General features: G+C 40.2%; 1 protein-coding gene across 4 annotated transcripts; it reads left to right on the top strand.

Annotated features, from left to right (window-relative positions):
* The first annotated feature begins 12,066 nt into the window (after nucleotides 1-12,066).
* On the top strand, nucleotides 12,067-24,075 carry wt1a (WT1 transcription factor a). Of its 4 annotated transcripts, none has more exons than XM_079568489.1 (9): nucleotides 12,067-12,971; nucleotides 15,341-15,463; nucleotides 17,666-17,768; nucleotides 19,530-19,613; nucleotides 20,729-20,828; nucleotides 22,387-22,531; nucleotides 22,920-23,009; nucleotides 23,321-23,404; nucleotides 23,557-24,075. In XM_079568489.1, the coding sequence occupies exons 1-9, from the start codon at nucleotides 12,509-12,511 to the stop codon at nucleotides 23,676-23,678; spliced, it is 1,314 nt and encodes a 437-aa protein (XP_079424615.1). In that variant the 5' UTR covers nucleotides 12,067-12,508; the 3' UTR covers nucleotides 23,679-24,075. The 4 variants fall into 4 exon arrangements, with proteins under 4 accessions (XP_079424615.1, XP_079424614.1, XP_079424617.1 ...); XM_079568488.1 differs by having other exon boundaries at nucleotides 23,321-23,413; XM_079568491.1 differs by lacking the exon at nucleotides 19,530-19,613.

Genomic DNA, 24,075 nt, shown 5'->3' with positions numbered 1-24,075 from the left:
TTGATACATAAGAAAAAAAAGAATGCCATAATAAGTAAAAAGAATAAATACAGAATGCTGACAATATGTTCAAATTAATTCAGTCTCAATTAATTCAACTCGTGCAATCGGGATTTATGAATAAAAACACACACACACACAGATAATAAGAGATCCGTGTATGCGAATTTTTGCTCTTTCTCAAAAGCAATTCTGATTCAAAGTTTGAAATATTGTTGCACCGTTAGTCTTCTGTGGTTTCTATCTCTGCACATTTTTACTGCGGTGAAACCTCATGACGCTGATAAATAACAGGCTTCACCTTTCCTTAGCTGGGCTTAGCATGACAGACTGCACTGCTGGTCTCTCAGAGAGTGTGTCCTGAGCGGTGAATCACTCCTGTTCACCTCACATCTCTAAAACGTCAAAGGGCAGCAGAGTCCAGGGGTCAGCATCATTTATAGGCTCTTAAATAAGCCACATGCCCCGGTTAACTCTCCCTTTTCAGGCACTTATCACAAATGATGAGTATCTTCATTATGCATGTGTCCACCTGGCTCTAGGAAATGTGGCCAACAGCAGACAATGTAAGCTTTGTACGAGAACTTCAGTGTAAGATGCAAACATGGAGTAATATTACTTTTTTTCTTATTTCACTTTATTTAGTTAACTTGGATTTCAGGATCTCTTCTTTCAGAGAAGCCCTGCATCAGACAGGAACCTTTTGTACATGTTTTTAGTGGTACAGGAAACTGGAGTTTGAGAGAGAACACGGAAACTCCACACAGAAAGACTTCACTCGGCCTGAGAATCAAACGGGATCTTCTTGTCGTGAGGGGAGAGCGCTTCCCACTTCCGCCCATTTGTATGTTTACAGTTAACCTCTTAAACCCCCACCTGTACCGAGTGCATTTTCTCCAGTTTGGCCGACCTTACCCAAAAGTTTTCTTGACTGGCCAGTGTAACATCTCATTTGAAAGCTGAGACGCTGAAGACCTACAAAACTGATAAAAGCTGATGCTCTTTTTCCTTGCATTGTTGCCATGTTGTTGTCACTTTTTTTGCTGCTCATTTGTGGCTTTTTTGTTGCTTTGTCACATTTTTGCCACTTTTTCTATTGCTTTCTTGTCATTTTTTAAATGCTTTTTTGTCACGTTTTTGTTGCTTATTTTTTAATGTTTTTTTTTTTTTGGTGCTTTTTTTCAAGAAGCTTTTAGATTTTGGTAAAGCCAAACTGGGGTAAAGTGCTCAGGTTAAGGTAAAATTTCAGAACACAAACCCAAACTTCAGGAAACATAACAATTGTTGCGACGTTATCCTTTGTTAAACCTCCTAAACAGACAGACGTCACTGTAGTGGAAGAGCCATCAGTAAGAGTTTCCTCTCTGCTCTTAGGGCCTTTGCTTTGCTCAAAGTTGTCCTTGTTGCCAGCTAGTAGATGCTGAAGTAAAAACCTAAGTTTGATATAGCAGTTCTGAGGGGACTGACTGAATTGTCCTCCTCAGTGGACCACCGTGGTGGCGCACATACGTTTCTGATTTCCTCCGAAGGCTTTAGCTTCTTATGGGTACACGGTCCTCCCACAGAGTAACACTGTCACTGATGCCTATATATCTGTAGGAATGTGCACGAGCGTATTTCACTGCACAAGGTGAAGCCACTTAGTTATTGATGGAGTCTGGGCCTAAAAGCTCAGCGCTGGGTCACAGTCTCACACACGCACACACTTGTGGAGGTGTTGGACTGTGGCTCCCCCCACAGCAGGGCTGCAATGATAAAGCACTCTTTCACTCCAGGGGATCCTATAAACCTGTCATGACCATGTATCTCTGTAGATATCTTTGTCCAGCTTTTTTTCTCAAGGTACAAGTCCGTGCGCTGATATATTTTCAAATATTTTAATAGCAACATGCTTCAAATAAAATTCGGATAATTCTCTGTCTCGCTCTCTAAATCACAGGCTCACAACGACCTGCCATGCCCCATTATGCTACAAATGTATTTAGTTACAGGCCTGAGAACGTCAGAGATTGGAGGCCTTTCAGCTCCTAACAACTCGGCTGTGTTCGTCTTGTTTTGAAGTTGGACTGGAGCTGCAGTCCATAGATAACAGCTGCTATGTTTGACCTTGTTTTCTTAGATTTAGTTTCAAATAGATGGGACCAGTGAGGCTGAAACAATAAACCCAGCCTGTCTTGAGCGGTGTGTGATTTGTGCACGGGGCTAAGTTTGGAAAAGGTTTAATACATTTTAAGTGTGTGTACCGAGAGCAGCAATATTATGTGATAAAGCTGCTCCATTAATTTCTGGTCTTCCTTTCCTTAAGTTGACTCAAGGCACAAGGATTATTGAAGATAAAGGAAAAAATGAGAACTTAAATAGGAGACGGATTTTATGAGCCCGATTAGACTCCAGACTAATTCACTCTTCCACATCAGTCTTCGTCGATTGGTTTGGAAATCGCTGCTTCACACTTAGGCATCTATGAGTGTGAGGATAGTGGTGAACACGGCTGACTCTTCCCTGACGGCATGTGGTTGGGGAATCTTTCTAAAAAGGAAAATGTGTAAATACAGAGTAAATTTGTCCACTCAAGTTAACTTAGCTGTAAAACAAGCCTTTTCATCAGTGTTGGGAAGTTACTTAAAAATGTATTCTATATTAGTGATTACAACTCTAAAAATGTAATATGTTTGTATTACATATTACTGTTTCAAAAATGACACTACTTTGAGTTACTTTTGAGTTACTTTTGGCAAAATATAAACTCAACATTTGGCTCAGGTGCAGCAGCTCAGGACTAACACCTGAACCACTATTTCGTTGTACGCTTGCACAATGACAAATAAAACACTTACTTACTTATACAGTAATAATGCCAAGGAGCAAAAGTGATTTCAGAGATTTCCTTTTCTTTCACTTTCCCCATTCTCTTGTGTTTTCTTTTGAGGTCATTAACTACAGACTGCAGATCTTAAACACATTTGGTGAAGCATTTTATTTGGGAGGAGTTTTTTTTGTTCATTCATTTAAATGCTCTTGTTACTTGAGTTACTTGAAATGTAATGACTAATATATTCCTGTATTTTGTGTAAGTAATATGTTTTTTTGCTTAGTTCCTGAAAAAAGTAATACATTTGTGTAACTCGCTACTTTTGTAATACGTTACCAACACTGCATATCATTTTATATCTGCTTCCATATTTCATGCAACTCATCAATTATTTTTCACACTTATCTAAATCATATTGCTTTTCCTTTTCATTTCGCCCATATTTATAAAAGCCTATTTCAAACATAGTTAATTTTAGTAACGGCTCCAGTTTGCGATTTACTGATACACAGAGGTCATTGTTTTGACTTCCTCACTTCCTTATGCTGCTGTTTTGTTTAGGTTAGTTTTTTTTTAAATCTGCTTTTGTAGTAACAGGAACTTTGTATTATTTCGCATGTACAGTAGAATTTATGTCTGTCCGTTAAAGCAATTAACACTTTCTCATAAAAAAACGTCATAAATCATCGGCTAAACAGTGTTAAATAAGTATCTGAGAGGGAGCAATAATGTGAATCGATGTTAATCTGTTGTTAGGTGATGGATAGTGCTCGGTCTGGGCCTTAATGACCTGTCAGATGGAGGGGGAAAAATGGGGTCAAAGGTCCCCGCATTGGGATCAACAGAGCGCTGCTGCCACTGTGGTCATCTCTCCGGTCAAAGATAGAGGCTGTTTGTTTTTGCGTGTGGTTAGCCGTGTCGGAAGTTAGATCGGCAAATAAGTCTGGGAAAAGTCTGGAAATAGAAGATGTTATACCGGCCATTCATTGACATCTTTGCGGTTTAAAGCCGTCTTTTGTAAAACTCAACAACTGTGCTCTACTAAGCATTTGTCAGGTATTCATCATCTATGTAACATTTGCAAACAAAGCATTACTTATCATTTGTTGATCATTTATAAAAGCACACGTTAAATTTCTCACCACACTAAAATCTCTTTTGTAACTAATCTTCTTCTTCTATTAAGCGTCTTTGTGACAATGTCGAGCCAAAGCATAACATTAAAGTCATCTATTATTGCACTTGCTGACTGAAGCCATAGCGCGCCATCATCATTCCCCGTCAGCCCATTTGTTATTAAAGTGCAGGAATGTGTCTGGTACTTCATCACGGCAGGCAGCGCTCAGCAGTCACTCTACAGCAGGAGGCCACGGGACACATCCCCAATACACACGGCGCAGGCGGGGCACAATGAAAACACAGGTACAGCAGAGGCTTCATCCACACAACCACAGGCACTTACTGTAAAGAGACAAAAGGGCTCGATGACGGCTCCGCTGTGGATGTATGGGGTGAGGGCACAGGGGTGTTTGTTGAGACAGGGGCGAACTCGGGGTACTTTGCTGTCTATGCGTCGTGTAATGAGCTGCTTTTATTTCTCTGTTTTGTGCAGGGCTATGCAATTAGTACAAATGTAGTCATTAATAAAAGCCATGTTTAAAATGTTGTAGGTTTGCAACATAGACAGTTCTTTGGTCAGATGAATGGAAAATATTCTGTGTCTGAAATGTGAATATCCTCTGCATTTCCTTCATCGTTTTCATTCTGCTGTATAGAAAGTAAATGACACAGCGGGTCACCCAAATTCCACATAACCTTTATTATGTTATATTGAGGAAAGGCTAGACGTGGAATAACCTTATAGGACTGTCTTAGATCAGATTTATAGCCTTATAAATTCTCTTGAAGAATGGAAGAATAAAAGTTTTAAAATTGCTACTTAATGAAGTGCAAACTCGGACAGTGTAGCTCTTGCAGCGAGGACAAGCAGCGCATCGGTAAACCACTTTCCCCTGACCAGTCGATGAACCCAGCAGACACATTCGCTCCTTCCTCTGTCTCATATCTGTTTCACTGCTCTTAGTTTTCTTGCCAGAAGTTTTGTTGCCAGGGGGGTCATCTGACTCCCTGTTTAGCTTCTTTATAGCACTGCTTGGCTGAGTGACTCGGCCTCATTATGAGCAGGTGACAAGGATAGGATAAAGATGGAAGCTCTGATCAGTGGAGCTGAATGGTCAGTGCTGATTCTGTCAGGTAAAAGTGCTGGGTTTGTGGAGCTCATTAAATTGTCTTTTCATCCGTCTTCCTTCAAGCCACACCGCGTAGAATTTTGCCCAATAAATAAGATTGAAATACACGTTTTTATTTTATGACAGATATGAAGAATACCTCATAAATGTACAAACAAACATGAGCCTTTGCTGTGAGCGGCTCACCTATCCAAAGACATGACTGTAACTTTACAGGGAGTGGGTACGTCTCCAGCTCGTCTCCATGGAGATGTGACTAAAGTCTCCCGAATTCGAGATTTAAACAGGTTAGATCCTCATCCAAGTCCATTATTTGATTACCCACTGCAGAAATAGTATTTTCTGTGTCAAGCTGGTCATTAGGAGCATGTTTGTATTGATGGTAACAGTATAGTCCAGAATGTTACGCAATGTACCTTTAAGCTGCATTTGTGTACATTTTAAAATAACAAAATAACATTTTCGATAACTGCTCGATAACTTTGAATATGGCAACAACAACATTTCAACACCGTAGGTTTCAGTAAATATAAACGGAATCACCAAATTGTGTGAAAAGCACTAAATAAGGATCAAACCCAGGCGAAAATGAAAAAATGAAACTGAAACTTATGCACATTTTGAAGTTGCTTTGCATTTTAGTTAGTTTTTTTTGTTGCCAATTTTTTTTTTTAAAATTAGTCAGATGTAACACCACAGGGATTCTGCGATATATGTTGTGTTCTTACAATACGGTTACCACCTAATATTACGATAATTAGCTGGTTTATTGTGCTGCCCCACTCGATGCACCGCCCAGTGAGAAGATTCTGGGTTAGACTCTCCTCCCTGTTACCATATGTTCACTTTACCCACTCTCGCGTCTTCCCATCGTCCTTAAACATGCGTTGTGTGATTTAGTGTTTCTTAAAAGCAAGATGAATGAATATGGCCAACTACGAGAGAGAGAGAGATGAGCATGCACCATGGACTACATCAAAGCACTCAGCAGAGCCTGGTCCTGCTGTAACCTTGACTGACCAAACGTCTCTGTTTCACACTTTGTTGCATGTTACTTTTGCTGTGGCACTTTTATCTTTCTAATAGTCGGATGCACTTGACAAATTGCCGTGGCTTTGTACTAAGGAGATTACATTACTTGGGTTTTTTTTTCCTTTGCTTTGAAGCATGTGCCTGTTAACTGAGGTCTGGTTTGTTTTTTCTTCCTATTTATACTCTTTGTTTTATCAGACGTCTATCACTATCAGACGGCAGGAGCCAATTCTGTTTAGGGCTGTTTACATAAAGTCTGATTTTGTCTTTTTCCTCCCGGAGTCTGCATACATTCGGCAAACTGTTATAACCTTCTGGAGTTTGCTCTGCTTTTCCAGTTGGATCAATGTAGTTTTTCGTTGGTTTTGCTCCTTTTATTTGTAAAGATTATCCATTGGTCCCTAAAATGTCTATCGCTTCCCGTTGATGTGGATTGACTTTGCCTCTGTGATCTCTTTGTGCAAAGTTCATGGTTCTGTCCGGACATCACTATGATTTGTGACACTGTTGGGTTCATTTCTGGAAATGTATGCATGCAACATAATAATGTGGACGTTCAGCTTTCTGCTCACAGACACAGATACTATCTCTGAAGTATTGCCTTCTCCGGCCAGAACATAACTTACTGAAACTTATCTGCTCAAGCTGATAGCAAGCCAACAGAGCGTACGTATGCGTTTCAAGCCGCTTCAGTCTCTGCCTTTCCTCTCGCACATCTGACAAAACATTAATCCTGCTTGTTTGTCCTGGTTTTTTCTTGTAAATCATGATTTCCACTAGAGCACAAGAAGATATATATTATTGATTATAATGCTTTAAACACAATGACCTCCTGTAACAGGGTTTCTGTGGGGCATTAAAGAATCATTAAATTAATGATACCATAAGGAAGGCCTTAAAAGTCATTAAAAAGCATTAAATCATATTCAAACTGGTACTGAATCTAAATTTCTTAGAAAATATTTCCTTAGAGATAGAACCCACAACAGTGACATTGCTTAACTATTTTTGCTCCATACATTCATCAAAAACACAAAAACATCAGAAATTCAGCTGCAGTTCTGACACAAAAGTTTCCTGTTGTGTCCGATTTCAATATTTCCCCTCATTCCCCTGTTTGATGATCTTAATAATTGAAATATACTCCAAGATTTTTTGTTCATTTGTGGATGTATAGTATTTAAAGGGACTATACAGAGTTTAAAAATGTTAAATTATGTTCCAGCCATGTCCTAATATGTAGAATGAGCCCAGACCACAACTGCCTCTAAAATCCTGCACTGTCACTCAAAAAGGTGTTACTTCGGTCTGAAGTGTCGTCATGCACGAGCTTAATATAGAAAGTGCAGTTACACATATGACCCGAGGTGGCGGTAGTGAGCATAAAATGGCCAACTTGCATCTAGTCTCTTTAAAATGGCATGAAAAAGCATTACATTTGCCTTGCTGCCGCCTGTTTAAACTAAAAGATATCTGTAACTAATAGTTAACCTCCTAACTCCCACCTGAACTGAGCACATTTTCACCAGTTTGGCTTTACCCGAATCTAGAAGCTTCTTGAAAAAAGCGCCAAAAGAGCGACACAGAACAGGACAAAAACGAGGATGAAAAGCATAAAAAGGCGACAAAAAAGTGTCCAAAAGCCCCAAAAGAGCAACAAACATGTGATAAAAGAGCATCAATAAACACATTAAAATTGCCATAAAAAAATTACAAGAAAGGGATGGAAAAAGTGGTAAAAATTTGAAGAAGGTGCAACAAAAAAGTCACAAAAGAGCAACAAAACATGGCAACAACACAAGGAAAAAGATCAGTTTAGATCAGTTTTGTTGTCTTAGCTTTCAAATGAGATGTTACACTGGCCTATAGCTCTCCAGTCAGATTTGGGTAAGGCTGAGTTGGGAAAAAAAATGTGCTCAGTTCAGGTGAGGGTTAACAGGTTAAAAAGTTAAAAAGTTAGAGATAAATCGTGTTTGATATCAGCTAAATGCTGTTGGGTCAGAACAGGTAAATACATCCAACACATTGTGCCAGAATGATTTAGTGCAAAATCTTGCTTTAGTATTTTACATTTTAAAATCTCTTTTGGTTCAACATTACACTAAATGAAAGTTTGGAGTGTTGTAAAGACACAATCCCAAGATCTATGAATAAATTGTCTACTGTTATTTCATCATTATTTACTGTTCTAAGTGTTCCTGAACATCACTGTGATTATAATTCATACACCAACTATAATTCAAAAGCACAATTCATTTCCATCTGGATGAGTCTGCACCATGAGAGATAAAACAGTCAAACGCCTGGGTCATCGTAGTTCAGCACCTGTGTTTTCCACGGAGCACCTCTGCCCTGTTGTAAATTTAAAACTAAAGAAAACATTATTTTGAAGTCAAAGGTTGTGACATTAAGTTCACTTAGACCTATGTATTTATTGTCATCCTTGTGGGTGAGTCACACATTTACTAACTTTTTATGGATCGCGACACAGTATTTTTTTTTTATCTGAATATTCTCAAGTTGTTTCATTCTCACCATTGCTTCTATCAGAGGTTTCCTGCCGCAGGTATAATGTAGCATTGTATCAGGAGAGACATGAGTGCTCTAAAGTTAATTCCAGGACCCGGTTCTTCTTCATTCTCCCATGAGATACTTTTTAATTTTACTTGCATGAATGTCATTCTGGCTGTGTTTCCGCGGTGAATCGTCAACATGAATCACACTAGACATAATTATTTGTAGCCACGTCAACTGTATAGACTCCCACAATTTACACTTTTTCCAGTTGAATGCATGACAAAGATTAGTTTTTCTGAGAACGGCGTAGTCCTAAATTTGGAGAAGCTCTATTTTAACCTCAGTCTGCCACGTATGGAAAAACAAAATCTTTCCCAGGTCAGTGAAATCATTGTGTACGCAGGGTGAGCACTGGGGGTAAGGTAGTGGAGATTTCATTTGAAGATAATTTGTTGTTGGTGGAGCAGGAATGTGTTCCATTGGCCATGGGGCCCATCCATCTTCAGAGCAGATTGGGCGACTGGTCAGAAGTTTGAGTGCTCCTCTGGGAGGCAGGTCGGCCATGTTACCGTGTGGAGCAATGACATGCACCGCTTTTGTCCCGACATAAAGATCAGACAGAATGACATATCAGAATGGGATCATTTTTTTAAATGGTGTGACCTTTTTGTTGCAGACACATGCTCCTCGCGGCCTATCACGATGCCCCCCAGCCTTATCATGATGGATCAGAGGTTGTGATCAGAGTGCATTTATCAAAACACAACAACAAACATTCTTTGGTGTCACTCGGATTCCTTATTTAATCATTTCATTGATAATGTTTGGTTAATTGGACGTGGCTAATTTAAGTTTAATTGTAATACTAAATAACCCGCACAGACAGTAATTAGAAAGTGCATGACCATGTTTGGCACCGCTGTAAACAATAGCCTCTTAGTTCATTTTCATTTTATGTGTGTGTTATCTTAAGTTCATTTGAATTTGTTTAGTTGCTGCTGAACTAAGTGCTTTGACATAGACCCCCCCTCTCTCCTCCGTACCTCGCCTCTCAGTGCTCCTCGTCGAGTTGAAAAGTTGAATCATGGGTCAGCAGTTCTTTGCACTGAGAGCCAGACTAGATTTCCAGATGGTGAAGTCACCATCTATCTCTGCTCATCAGTTTAACACACCCGACGTCAGAATGGGTACTTACTATTAGTAGTTAATTTTAATATACTGTACATACTGTTTTTTTTATCTGCACATTGCATTTGAGTAATTACTATATTGATGTTTTAGTGATTTTCTTTATATGCATTCTTGTCATTTTATGTAACTTTGAATTGTCTTATGTATGAATCGTGTTCTACAAATAAAATTCCCTTGCTTTATATAAAACATGTTTTTCCCTTCATGGCTGGATTCTCATAATAAATGTTAACCTTGAATACACTGAGCGAAGACATTATTCATAGTTTTGCTTCTTCTATATCCATGTATGAAAGCGTAACATACAACACAGTAATTATCCACACAAAATATTACAAAAGTCGAATTGTATTTACAGGTTTATTCTTTCTTGTAGGATTATAAACAAGCCTATACTAAAACATACTGTCACAAACGCTGTGTCTAAAATGTGAGTGCTGTCACCAATGACAATGTAAATGTTGCAACACCTTTATCTCGAGAAACTTCAGTGTACATCTCTTTCCATCTCTTTCTGTGAATGATCAGTCCCAGTGGATGTGTGCGCTGTTTCTGTTTCGGCTCATTTCCTTTGTGTTGACTCACTTATGTCTTCAGTCTTCATGGGTTTTCTACAGTTTAAGCCCCCCTCCAAAAATATAAATAAATAAATATTTGTTATCTATTAAGGATATCAGACATGAGTCAGTGTGTGACTGCACTGTGCTGGTAAATGACGGCTGAAATGAGAGATAACCCGAAGATCAGAGGAAGAACTCAAGCACAGGACACACATGTGCTGTATCCGTGCACATGGTCTTTCAAATATTTAACCTTAAAATAAAAACCTTTTTTTAGCATGGCAGATTCAGTTTGGTTCATAACCAATCAAAAAAAGGCAGTAACCTATATCAACGTGGCTTTATTCATCTAAGCCACAAATAAACTTGTTACTTTATCAATGTTATGATAAATAAGCTGCACTGTAGCTGTATCGTCATGAAATCTGGAGAATGGAGCCGGGGTGGTTTCAGAACTTTATACATTTGCCATAATAGGCCGTTTTGTAAAGATTTGTTTGTTGATTTTTCCAGTCTTTCAGCTTCAATTGATCTGATGATCGTTTTTAACCTCAACATTAGAGACGGGGCAATAAGCTGATTGTGAAATGCCCATATTTGGAATTCCTGTCTTTCACCCAATCCAAACACTGAATGACAGTATGTCTTTTTCCCCCCGTTATTTTACATTGAGTTATTTTGCTGAGGAGCCGGCGGGCCCTCTCCGTGTCACCGTAACCTTACGCACATCTCAGACCAATGCGCATCACGCAATTTACGCCGTCGACTCGACACTGGCTGTGACTTATTAAAGAGTGAAAATGGATGCAGTCAAAAAAATATGCCTCTTTGTATTTTGTTTGCTTTTCTTTAGCCTATCCTGCTCGTAGATCTACTTTGAGTTGTAATATTTTGACGCCTTTAAATCACAGACGTGAACACTTATTGACTCGTGCATCCTCTACTCACGTTGCTTCACGCACTGGGACAGATGCGCTTCATTGGGCAGGTAAGTGCGCTCAGGCCTTTTACCTTGTGTTTTCAGAATCTATAAACCTATAGGAAATAAGACGACATAACGAGTTTAGACGCCAGACTATTTAGTTTGATAAAGCGGGGCCTTCAGCGACGCTAAAATACATAAGGCCGCAGGATGTGATCGGATCTATCGGCTGCAGTCCGCACCGCGAGGGTCAAGGGCAGCTTAGGCTATTTTTTTGTTTTTTTTATCTGATGAAACACCGGGTGGACAAAAATAGCTATACTTTCAGGACTAATTCACTAAGTCTTTCAGGCCCGTAGCACCAATTGCCAAGCGGACTAAAAATGTTGGCCTTCAGCAGAATGTAAGCCTATACAGCCAATTTGTAGAACTCGATATTCTTGTATTGCCTGTCAGTGAAATGTTGATAATAACTAAAGAAATACAACAAATGAATTAAGACACAGACAATGGGAAGATCAGTCTTTATCAGAGCTGTGAAGCTGCAGGCCTCTGCAAGCTGCTGTAGAAACAATAAAGCAATGCACATGAAAATGAGTCCTTTTAGTTTTATTTAGGAGTGTATGTTTAGTCTGCTCTTTTTTAAAAGTAATTACTTTAACTTATCTTGTTACTGAATTGCCATGAAATACAATATACATTTCTTACATTAAAAGCATCTGAGACCATTGCCTAATATTGTTCCTTAAGGGTGAATAAACCCATTCTGTCACTGTCTGTCTTTGTATTTTTGCTGCTGTTGACAATGTGTTTCTGTTCAGTGTACAGTAATTGAAGGAGGGCTCCTGTCCTTCATCACCTCTGACTCCACCCCTGAGCCTCATCCCGGCACATACGCACCCTCACATGTGGGATGGGGGTGTGGAGGGAGCACTGGGCTACTCCTCCTCACTTCTCTGCTGCTCCTCGTCCATTCACAGACAGCGCGCCAAGCAGGACCCTATCTCCTTCAATGGACCTCATCTCTCCATCAGGACACTGGAGCAAAACAGAAAACTAGTGAAAAACTACTTTGACATATTTCTCTTGGGACAGAAGTTGGACGAAAGGAATCGGACAAGGTTTGACTGATAAATTACTGCTTCTTCCAAATGTAAAGACAACCCTGGACAGAGACACATAAGAGCTGGACCTGAGTTAAATAAGACCTGAGTTTGTTTCTAAGATGACTTCGGATGTGCGTGAACTTAACACGTTGCTGCCCCCTCTCCCAGCCGGCCCGAGCCCTGGCTGCCCTCCGCTGCCCGTAAGCACAGCCCCGCAGTGGGCCCCAGTGTTGGACTTTCACACGGCCGCCTCACCTTACCCCTCCCTGGGCGCACCCCACAGCTCCCTGGCACCGCACTCCTTCATCAAACAGGAGCCCAGCTGGGGCACCACCACTGACCCCCATCACCTGGACACAGACCCTCACTGCGGTCTGAGCGCCTTCACTGTGCACTTCTCGGGACAGTTCACTGGGACCGGAGCATGCAGGTACGGGGCAACGTTCGGAGGGCCCCCTGCGCCCAGTCAAGCCCCCTCTGTGACAGCTCCTCACCACCACCAGCCCCCCAGCCGCATGTTCAGCAGCCCACCCTACCTGACCAACTGCATGGACTCTCAGGCTGCTCCCCGCAACCAGACAGGTAGGACCACTCACTCCACGATCACTCTTTCGGGACCACATTGTAATATTATCTATGCGCGTCTCACAAATTTGAAATAGTAAAAATATTTTTCTCAAAAATAATCATTTGTTTGAATATATTTAATCATTTATCTATTTTAAGGTTACTCTGAAGTTGATGTATAAATCACACGCATTTTCATTGATTCTGTGACACGTTTATATCCCAAAAACAAAATAATAAAATACAGTGTACAGTATTATACAATTATGTTACAATTATTATACAGATTTTTATTGAAAAATATAAAATAATGCTATATCTCCATATTTTAAACACTTTTTTGTAAGACACACAAACACCACATCAGACACAATATTTTTAATAATTTATTTCACAACTTTGAAAGACAAACTTTGACTTTGACTGACGGCTGTGTGTGATCGACGCCTGCGTGACGGTGGCTCCATAATATTTGCAGTTAAATGTATTATCATAGGGAATGTGCAGAAATAAGAAAAAGTTGAAGTTTATAGCAAACACACCTGGCTTCTAAAATATATATATATATTTTTTTTAAATAAAGTTTTCAGCAATTAATCTCACTTTTTTGTTTGAAAATTACCACAAAATTGCAAAAAGTTTTAGTTTTGAATAATCCATTATGTGTGTTTTATAACACTTTGACTCTGCTAATCTTTTTTATCTTTAATGTGTGCTCATCAGTTTAATTTGTAAGAACATGCTTATCAACCAGATAATTTAGGAATAACATTACAGTCAAAGCATTGGTTCGACCCCTAACCCGTTTATCTGCTCCCTGCTGAGGCCGCTCGAGCACATAGGGCGCACTGACTGATAATGGAGCAGGTCACACCGGGACTGGCCCATCATTCACACCTCTTTCCGCCTGCGTAACCCTGTTCAGACACTCAACCTGCTATAACGCGAAAATCATTACAAATATTTATTTATTCATGTATATTTCATGCCGTTATGGGGCGGCACAGTGGCACAGCAGTTAAGGCTCTTGCCTTGCAGCAAGAAGATCACGGGTTCGATCCCGGACCATGTGCGGCCTTTCTGTGTCGGATTTACATGTTCTCTCCATGTCTGCATAGGTTTCCTACTGGAGCTACAGTTTCCCCTGCCACTAAAATATGTGCAATAGGTTCCCTGTGGAGCCAGGTCTCCCCTGAAAAATAGATTCTAAAATCTCATACATACATACATATACATACATACATACATACATACATACATACATACATACATACATACATACATATATACATACATACATACATACATACATACATACATACGACAACAAAGCTACGCTCATTAGGACAACAATGATGGTTCAGTTTAGAATGAAAATGATGTAAGTGCAAACCTTATACCCACAGTGATGAGGTCCTTTGCCGTTTTGGCTTCCACAAGACAAATACAAAAGATTTTTGCAATAAAAATATTTCAATCCCATAAGTTTCAAGTTTTACATCCCCGTGTGTGCACTTGTCACAAGCGCAACAAAAGCTCTCGTCTTCAAAGTCCTGCGAGTGAGAGGAAGATAGATGTAGGGATTAATGAGATTTCCCTCCCTCTGCTCCACCTCCATGCAGCGACTAAAGTGAAAGTGAGTGTTAATTAATGCGGCCTGTTTGTGACGCAGTGATTTATGGGGCCGAGCTGATGACCTCGGGCGGCGGGTCGGTGTCAGACTCTGCCGGCCACAATGAGAGCCAAGTCTGCTGCGTTCTCATCCCTAAACTGTTGACTGTAATAATCGAGAATAATCCATTTTTATATAATCACATTCATCAAATCACAAAGACTGCACTTATTTAGGTAATATAATGTCTTCTCTGGTTTCCCCTATCACTAAAAATATGTACGATGGGTTCCCCTGGAAATGAGATTATTGATCTCAGTCGGACTTTACTGGTTAAATAAATGTAAAATTAAAAAAAATCTGAGAACAATGAAAAATCTGTCAGCTTAATGATTATCATGTACTAAAGTCGTTTAAATCTCTGCAAACATGTTCTGACTCTTGTTCAGCAGTTCATGTTTCAGAAGTTATTTAAAATGTGCACTGTGAGCTGAATCAAATCTGATCATCATCATTTTTTATTTTCTTTCAAAATACAGCTGCCCGAGTAAATAAAATTATCAATTAGTCTTTAAATATTGATGAATACTTTGCCTTTCAGTATCAAAATGTATGAATAAAGCATCAGTCATGTATCTGTACATAAGAGTTGCATTGAAAATAAAATTAAAAATTGAAATTGAAAACTAGTTTCCCCAAATGACCCTGACGTGCCCTTGCCCTTTGACCTTAATGTGCATTGTGCTTTCTCTCTGTTGTTTCTGTGTTGCAGGTTACAGCGCAGTTGCTTTCGATGGGGCCAATAATTACAGTCACACTCCTACACACCACAGCTCGCAGTTCTCCAACCACTCCTTCAAACATGAAGACGCCTTCACTCAGCAGAACACCATGGGTAAGAAACGATAAACTCAGTGGACAATGAAATCACTTTGTCCAAATTTCATATAAAGAGCTTAACAGGATGCCCTATAACGTGATTCACGGTCAGTGTTTAATACAGACAATCAAACCAGAAGTTGCTGCATCATGTATTTGAAGTTTGGAGAGTATACATTTTTAAATATGGGTGTTATATATAAATACTTGGGACAATTTGTGTGTTGGAAATTCTCTATTATAGTTGGCCAGGTGGGAGGAGTTTATGGTTGCTAGGTAACGGAGCCCCATATAAATAGTTGTTGCAAATGTCTGTGTCTGTGTATGAGGTGGGTAAAATTCTATATTTAACAGTTTATTATTATTCAGTATAGTTTCATGAGGTAATATAAAAAATGTGATTTAGGTGTTCAGTTATGCCTGTACAGTATTAGCTAGTTACTCGTAGAGATACTTGTCCCCTGTTAGTTTTTCAGCTACCAGACCTTTGTAACATATTGAAGCCATCATTAAAATTCCTATACTATACAGTCCTACAATTCATTAATATTGGTCCTTCGAGCCGGATCCTACAATTCCCGAATATTATGATTAAATCAAATTCCGTATTTTGTCTTATTCTCAAGTTCAAGCAGAAAGTTGAATACATCATGTTTATTGTCCACGAGTAAAAACACACATAGAGTTCCATAAGTCTGAAGAAATATTTAATAATAACAAGTACACAAGTGCCGGGGAACAGCTCCATTATCCGCTGGGTCAAGTCGTTGCTACATTTTTCACGCTGGTAGATAAAAGTGAACGGAAACTCCACTAGTTAGCTTCTCCATTGGTTCATTAATACTTAACTTGGAATTTGTTGGGGATTTCCGACATAAACCTGAAATCCCCTGCAGTGGTGAAATGAGAGTCTCCGAAGGCAGATGTTGAGGTGTATTTAAAGCGAGATACGCAGCTGCGTGTTTGGCAGCTCCTTGACCCTCGCCCGGGGAGTGCCGTGTCCCCTGCTCCACAGTCTCCACACTGACCTGGCCCGTTGGCGGCATAAATCAGCCACATCCTGACTCTCATACTCCCTGGCCTCCTCTCTGGTCCCCACTCACATCCTCCCCTCACCGCCGCTCGCGCTGTTGGTAAATATCTCAATGCGCAGGGCCGGGTCGAGTTCGGAAGCTGCTGATGTAAATTTAGTCGAGTCCAAAGTAACCAAAAGCAGGTCATGACCAGGACCGGAGTGAGACGAAGCACAAGTCCAAGGTCCCAGGGCGCAGAGGTCCAAGTAAGAGCAGGAGCTTGATTTACAAAGAGGTACAGTGTCTGGTAAATAACTAAGTTCAAGAAGTTTTTACTCGTCAGAATAGATCATTGGTGACTGCTTCAAAGAGAAATATTACTTTAAATCATAAGAGTCACTCTTTATCTCTACAGGGACAAATAAATATACAACTGTTAAGAAATTAGTTGAACTGAGTTAGGAGTTAAAAGGCTTGTCCTGTTGGAATTTAGAATCTTGTTCAGGCAAAGAGCCATAAAATGAATTAATTCAGTTTTTTAAATTTGCACAGCTCATCTTCAGTGTCACAGCAGGAAACTGTATGATTGTTGCTTACACCATTACGGTTTGTTTTAATCTTTCTCATTTGAGATGGATTTAGCAACATTTGACCTTTTTTAATTCAATCAGTTTTATTTAAACAGTGTGGTTTTTATCTTGCCCAATTGTTTGCGTAATCCAAGTGTCTGTGCGTCACCAGTGTTGGGGGTAAGGTATTACAAAAGTAACGTGTTACAAAAATATATTGCTTTCTTCAGTAACTAAGGAATATAACATATTACTTACACAAAATACGAGAATATATTAGTCATTACAATTCAAGTAACTCGAGTTACAAGTGCATTTAAATGTATGGATGAAAAAAAAAAAACTTCCCTCAAATAAAATCCAACCATGCCAAATCAAGTTGGACACTGGTTTATTAAACCTGCATTTACAAAACACAAGAGAATGGGGAAAGTGAAGGAAAAAGAAATCTACTGCACTTTTGCCCGGTGGCATAATTACTATTTTCTGTTCACATTTTGCCAAAAGTAGCTCAAAAGTAACTCACAGTAATATGCAACAGTAATACAAACTTATTACATTTTTAAAGCTGTAATCACTAATATAAAATATACTATAATTTCTCAGTAACTTGGCCAACACTGTGTATCACTGCAGGGGAACAGCAGTACGCCGTGCCTCCTCCGGTTTATGGATGCCACACACCTTCAGACAGTTGCACCGGCAGCCAAGCCCTGCTGCTCAGGAACCCCTATAACAGGTAACACACAGCACCTTCTCTCAAATGCTATTTTAGACTCCACAATTAACCTTGGCTCAGCGTCAGGGGCTTTTGTCGATTGTTTCTCGACTGCAGTAATTCAGTGAAAGGTATCAGGAAGTTTCTTCTAAACAGTCTGTCCACCTTCAGGACAGGTCTGTCTGCCTCTACAGCTTCCTCTCTGTTTGTGTTCCCTTTTCTTATGGAATGTAAGATGAAAGTTGCAGAACATAGCCTTCTTCCAAATGTCACGGTGACTCTAAACTCGCACACGCAGTCAAAAGGACAATGCAACAATAATGTCTTCAAAGTATTTTCTCATTTGAATAGTCCCAACACTGGAGCTTTACATTAAAAGATGCAATGCTTGTAAAGGAAAGATTCTTGGCATACCGCAGATATATTGGATGAACCGAGGAAGTTCAAATATGTCGACAGGGTAAAATAATGAGCCAACCTAAATCTGAAGTCTTTGTCTTCTTTGTAAATGCTGCCTTGTATCTCGTATAATCTGAGGCAGTTGACTGATCTGAGTTTACTCCATAGGTCCACTTGAAATAACAAATGCAAGAAAAGTCTTCCAGGCATATAATAAGCTCAATACCAAACACAGCTAACAGTAGATTATTTGCATTGGTACATTATTTTATTCAGACATTTTAGCAGGTTTAGTTTTGGTTATTTTCTATCGTGTCAGTTTATTCCATCATAATCCTGTGAGCACTGGTACCAGACACAGTGCGGTTTCATGGCTTAGACTAATTCAGCAGCAATGGGTTACATCAGTTTGCAACCGAGCAGAAACACGGACAGTTATTTATTTGAAAATGTCATGAATTGTTACTTTGGTTTTTCTGCGGAGCCTCTTTCCCAATCTCTTATGCTCCAGAATCCCATTTGTGCTCCGCTGGCTTTGTGCCCTGGCCGTACAGTAAAATAATAGCTGTGTAATGAGCAGGGTACCAGGCACCGCTGCTTCCCTGGAGCAGACTGCGGCGCGGTGCAGGTGGGTGGGTGTGCGAGACATAAATCCTCTCCTATGTATGTGTGTGTGTGTGCGTTTTATATACACCGTACTTATTGTGTAGTGTTAAACCACACGCTGACATATTATGCTTGTTCCTTTAGGCTTTTTAATAAGAAAACTGCCAAGGTGCTCTATAAATTCATTGATAAAACAAAAATCAGCTGGCCTTACTTGATTTAAAAGACGTTTCGATCCTGGGAGCTTCATCAGCCTTGGCGTAGTGTCTTCATGCACTGACAAAGTTACCTCAAGATATTGGGGCTTTTAATCAGTCCAGCTGTGTGTTTTTTAATGGATTTATAATTCTACCTGGATGTCTCAGAAGCTTCATAGTTAAGCCAGTACACTCAGTGCTAGTGAAAACTGTTTTGGCAAAATCGATGGAAAAATGTTCTTTGCCAATTTTACACTATCTATGTCTTTCAATACTTTTCTTTGTAAACCCTTCCCTATCTCATGTAACTCCAGTGTATTTTAATTCATGAAACACAGTATATTTGTGTATAAGATAATATTACTATTACAATCGTCTTTCATTTTCACTCTCCCTACTCTTTTCCCGCTGTTTTTCTGAAGCGTTCAAAGAGCGTTACTGCCTTGTGTGCTTGCTTGACCAAGTTTCCTCAAAGCAAAAAATCCTGATTTGTGTAGGAGCAATAAAACTTATACCTTTCTTCAAACCACCAACTCCTTTCTGCAAGTTAAAATTTCTTAATGTTTTGCTCTGTTCACAGTGGAGAAAATTTATATCAAATGACCTCTCAGTTGGAGTGTGTGGCGTGGAATCCTGTCAGTACACTGGCATCGACCATAAAGAGGTAGGCACTGTTTAGCAGTGCAGCGCTACACTCCCAATGAGTTTCCCCGTTTGGCAGAGCTCCTCTTTACTGCAGTTTGATGTGGAGTGCATTGTACTATGTGTCACTATGACCTGCAGAGCTGTACACTGTCAGCGTCTGTGTCGGCTCAGAAATACCTCTGCTCTGAGCCAACAGCCATTTATCATAGTTAATTTGTGCGCTGTGGATATCACATGCTCTCATTCACTGGTGCCAGTAGCAGGCACGTACTGCGGTTTCATCCAGAGATACACAAGATACGTTTGCAAGTTATGGAGGTGAATATAGACAGAAAAAATATATTTTTATTGCGCAATGAAAATTTGCTAAATAATTTCTCAAATGTATAACTGAAAGCAAATGTAAAGCACAACCAAATATTATTGAACACATTTTATATCTTCACTGTAATGATGTGGATTCAGTCTCTCTTTTTACCTCTAAATGAATAATGTAGACAGCTTTAGGTAATTTCTTTTTATGCTGTTGTAGAAAACAAAGTCTAAAGGTCACACTCACTGTACGTGCATTTATATTTAGGCTTAGCATTTGTGATTAAAAATAGTTGAATCCATACAGTATGCAATATACTACTAGCATTGTTCAAAGTCCTTGGGAAAACAGTCAGAAACTCCTTAAACCGGCTGTACTGTGTACTATACCATTCCCAAAGCCGCAGGATACAACTCCCATCCTCCGATTAGACAAACTGAAATATTGCACATTTCATAGACAAGAGCTGTCTGTGTCTTTGTGTTATCATGTGGAGATATGAGAGGAAACACTGGCAGCTGCGTCGCACAGAGCACCTTTGTCTGGCCCAAAAACTTGACACACAAATACTAGACCTGGATGAGTAAATGTTTCTACTGCAGCCACTGATAACACCGTTTATCGAGAGGACTAACAACTGATCGATCTTTTCTTGTTTCCACGTCTTCAGTCCAACAGAGCTGCTACCAAAACCCAAAACGCTTCTGTGAACTAATACATTTCATGATATTCCTTTTCTCAGAGTTTTTTGCATTTTACCATGTTTATTCCAAATGATTGTTTGTCAGACTGAGTGACCTCTCTGTCCTCTGTGTCCGTAGTCATCCCACTGGCTACGACAGTGACCCCAACACCCCGATGGTGTACAGCTGTAGCACGCAGTACCGCATCCACACACACGGAGTCTTCAGGGGCCTACAGGTACAACTCCTCTGCCACTGCCACGCTTAGGGCGACTTGTGTCATGTGAAAAGGGATTTACCTTCTTCTTTAAGCCAGCAAGAGTTGTTGAGTCCGTCAGCTATGCCTGTTAACTATGTGACAGGATTTTACTTAGATTTGTTTGTAAAGTGTTTTAAACTGGAAGCACTCACAAAGCTTGGTCCTGGATGACAAAGGTTTAAATAGAAGTCTTTTCTTTGACTGTCACCGCTTTTTTTGCGTGCTAGTGCTTTATCTAGTTCGCCAATTTTACTCTATATATTCCTCCCGATTCGGTAGGTTTTACTCCAGCACTTCATTGTAAAAGCAAAATAGTCGTCTGTGTAATGGTCGTCTTGATTCAGTGACATGCAGCAGGGCAGTGGTTCACAGAGGCACAGATCTTTAAAGGGGAGCTACAAGGCCAAGAGAGTTTCCACTGCGCCATTAAGGAGGGAAACACACAGAGGACCAGGCTGTGTACAGATACAGTTTCCATACGAGCATCACCATGTTAATAAATCATTACGTTTTAATTATTGTCTGTCAGCGCCCCGAAAGAACACGCAGCAGAGATTCTCCAGACCTGCTCTTAGTCCAGTGCGCTACTCTCAAACATTCGTCTTTCTTTGTTTTCAGAAACGTTTTGTGTTTTTTTTTCTCACCGGGCCATTCCCTTTACATGGTGCGTATGTAATTGTAGGGCAATAGTGTTATGGGGGTAAGGGTGAGTGCAAAAGAATGACTATAAAATTACTCTTGTTACATTTTATTAAGGAGACTACATAACTCTTAAAGTGCTGCAAAATTACATGACACTTAGGAATGTCATCCATCATAAGCTAGAATTAATTTAAAACTAAATACTCCCCGTTTTGTTGACTAATAACAAAATTGACTAACTATATGACGTTTTTCTGATCAACATCGCAGCATTTACTGAATTTACAAAGTGTCTAGCATTTGGGTTTAACAATGACATTTAACAAAGGTAATTAACGCTGGGTCAAGTTTAGGCGCTGCCTCTGCTCATCAGGAGGTGCAAACTGAAATACAGAAAGGATCTGCTTTAAAATTACAGTATTGATTGAAAAACATATTAACTGAACTTATATTCAATTACCACCAACACGTTTTCTCCATCAAATTATGTAAAGTTTAAGAAAGAAAGAGAAGATGGATCCACACCAAAAGAGATTTCTCTTATCCGCCTGCAGTTTTCTAAAATGAGCGTATACATCCTTTTTTCTGCTTTAATAAGGTCCACTTGACTTAGTTGGTCCCAGTTCCTGTTGTTAATGTCCTTTGTAGTAAGTGAGGAGGAGGGAGGCGAAAAGGGGGGCTGTGTAGGAGGCGTGACTAACAGCTCCCCTCGGACCGCGCTCTGTCTGGACTCATTTTACTGCTAATTCACAGCTAATGAATATATGATCCCTTTATTGTGCTGACCCCCCTGAGCGGGCCGGGTCACTCTCAAGTGCCTGTTATCTTAATTACATAGTGGCGGTGCAGGGTGTCCTCCAGCCCCGCTGTTTATGTCTGAATGTGCTGTGTTCAGGACGTGAGGCGGGTGCCCGGGATCACTCCCACCATTGTCCGCTCTGAGAGCAGCGAGAAGCGCCCCTTTATGTGCGCCTATCCGGGATGTAACAAGCGCTACTTCAAACTGTCCCATCTGCAGATGCACGGCCGCAAACACACAGGTGAACGTTCATGCTGCATGTGTTACTGTCTGTGCTTTTCTGTCAGGTCACTTTGAGCCTTTTTGTAACAGTTCAGTTCATGTGTGACTCGACATTTATAAGACATAAACTATATTTTCACTTTGACCTGAAATACATTTCAAAAATTGTGGTCAATAAATTATTATAAAGTATGAAATAGTTGATTGCTTATTGCATTCGAAATAAAAATAAATGATACGCTCTCAGTCGTCTAGGAAACTTCCATTGTTGTAGAGATTTATATCTGTATGGACTGAGTTGATTGAGTTGAACCATTCACTATAATTGAAGAAGCATTGCAATATCGCCAGAACACTTAAACTATTATCTTCTGCTGAGACAAACAGAACCGTGTGTCTGTGTCCAGGGGAGAAGCCGTACCAGTGTGAGTACACAGACTGTGGTCGGAGGTTTTCCCGGTCGGATCAGCTCAAACGACACCAGAGGAGGCACACAGGTTCAATATTTATCTTTTTTTCCCCTGTCAAAGCTTTGATCATTTCTATCTACCTCCCATCGCCCTCTATTCTGCATGAAAGCTAAATTAAAGATACAACGCTAAACTTGAGTGCACAGTTCTTTGTTAAATGAATCTGGCAAAGGCTGGCCAGACTTTGGCATGGCTTCAGGCCTCTGCTCTACTGTATTTTTCTTTCTCCCTTCCTGGGTGTTTGTCGGTGTTTATCGTGTGTGTGAACTTATTTGTGTACCCTGTTTGTGTGAATGTGCGTGCGTCTGTGCGTGCATGCCAACTGTACATGTCTTTAGGAGTAAAACCATTCGAATGCCAGACGTGTCAGAGAAAGTTCTCTCGGTCTGACCACCTTAAGACACACACCCGGACTCATACAGGTAAAACAAGTGCGTAAACTTTTCATTTTATATTCCTCATTTAAATATTATTCACTTTGATTTTATGTTTAAGGTACCCTGTCAGCTAATCCGCTAATTATGAATTTTCTCTGTTTGTGTCACCTTTCCGCCCCGGCCACTTTTACAATCAGGCGAGAAGCCGTTTAACTGCCGCTGGCCCAACTGTCAGAAGAAGTTTGCACGGAGCGACGAGTTGGTGCGGCATCACAACATGCACCAGAGGAACCTCACCAAACTGCAGCTGTCGATATGACCGAGTGCCCAGTGACTCTTAATGTGTTTTAAGAGGTTGCGATGCCACAGTCTGCCTCTGTTCTCCAGCAAAGTAAAGGATTATAGTGGATTCATGCCGCGCTAACCACTTAGAAGTGAACTCGGTCCAAATGGAAAACCAGAAGTCAGTGCCCAAGCCTGTGACAGTTAAAGACGGCAGAGCGAGCACGCAAACACTAGTGCATTGTGTCTTTTAACTGCAGCTCGTGTAGCATCCGTACATTGGAGGGACAGGAACTTGCCAGATACTTATGTGAATTTAGCTCCTCCCTTTTAAGTTTTTGGCTTCTTTTATTGCTGTTTTGCAGAAATCAATCTCAACATTTAAGGCAGGCACAATCCCCCTAACACACAGAAAACTAGGCATGCCTCCTTGT

This window comes from Gobius niger, assembly GCF_951799975.1.
Source record: "Gobius niger genome assembly, chromosome: 12".
NCBI classification, from domain to species: Eukaryota; Metazoa; Chordata; class Actinopteri; order Gobiiformes; family Gobiidae; genus Gobius; species Gobius niger.
The sequence above is the reverse complement of the archived record's forward strand: the minus strand, read 5'-3'. Positions and strand labels throughout refer to the sequence as shown.

Excerpts from the sequence above, each read along its gene's own strand:
- wt1a (XM_079568488.1), top strand. The coding sequence starts at position 12,509 with ATGACTTCGGATGTGCGTGAACTTAACACGTTGCTGCCCCCTCTCCCA. Across the intron at positions 12,972-15,340 it reads TGCTCCCCGCAACCAGACAG|GTTACAGCGCAGTTGCTTTC; the intron begins GTAGGACCACTC and ends TCTGTGTTGCAG. Across the intron at positions 19,614-20,728 it reads CTGGCATCGACCATAAAGAG|TCATCCCACTGGCTACGACA; the intron begins GTAGGCACTGTT and ends CTGTGTCCGTAG.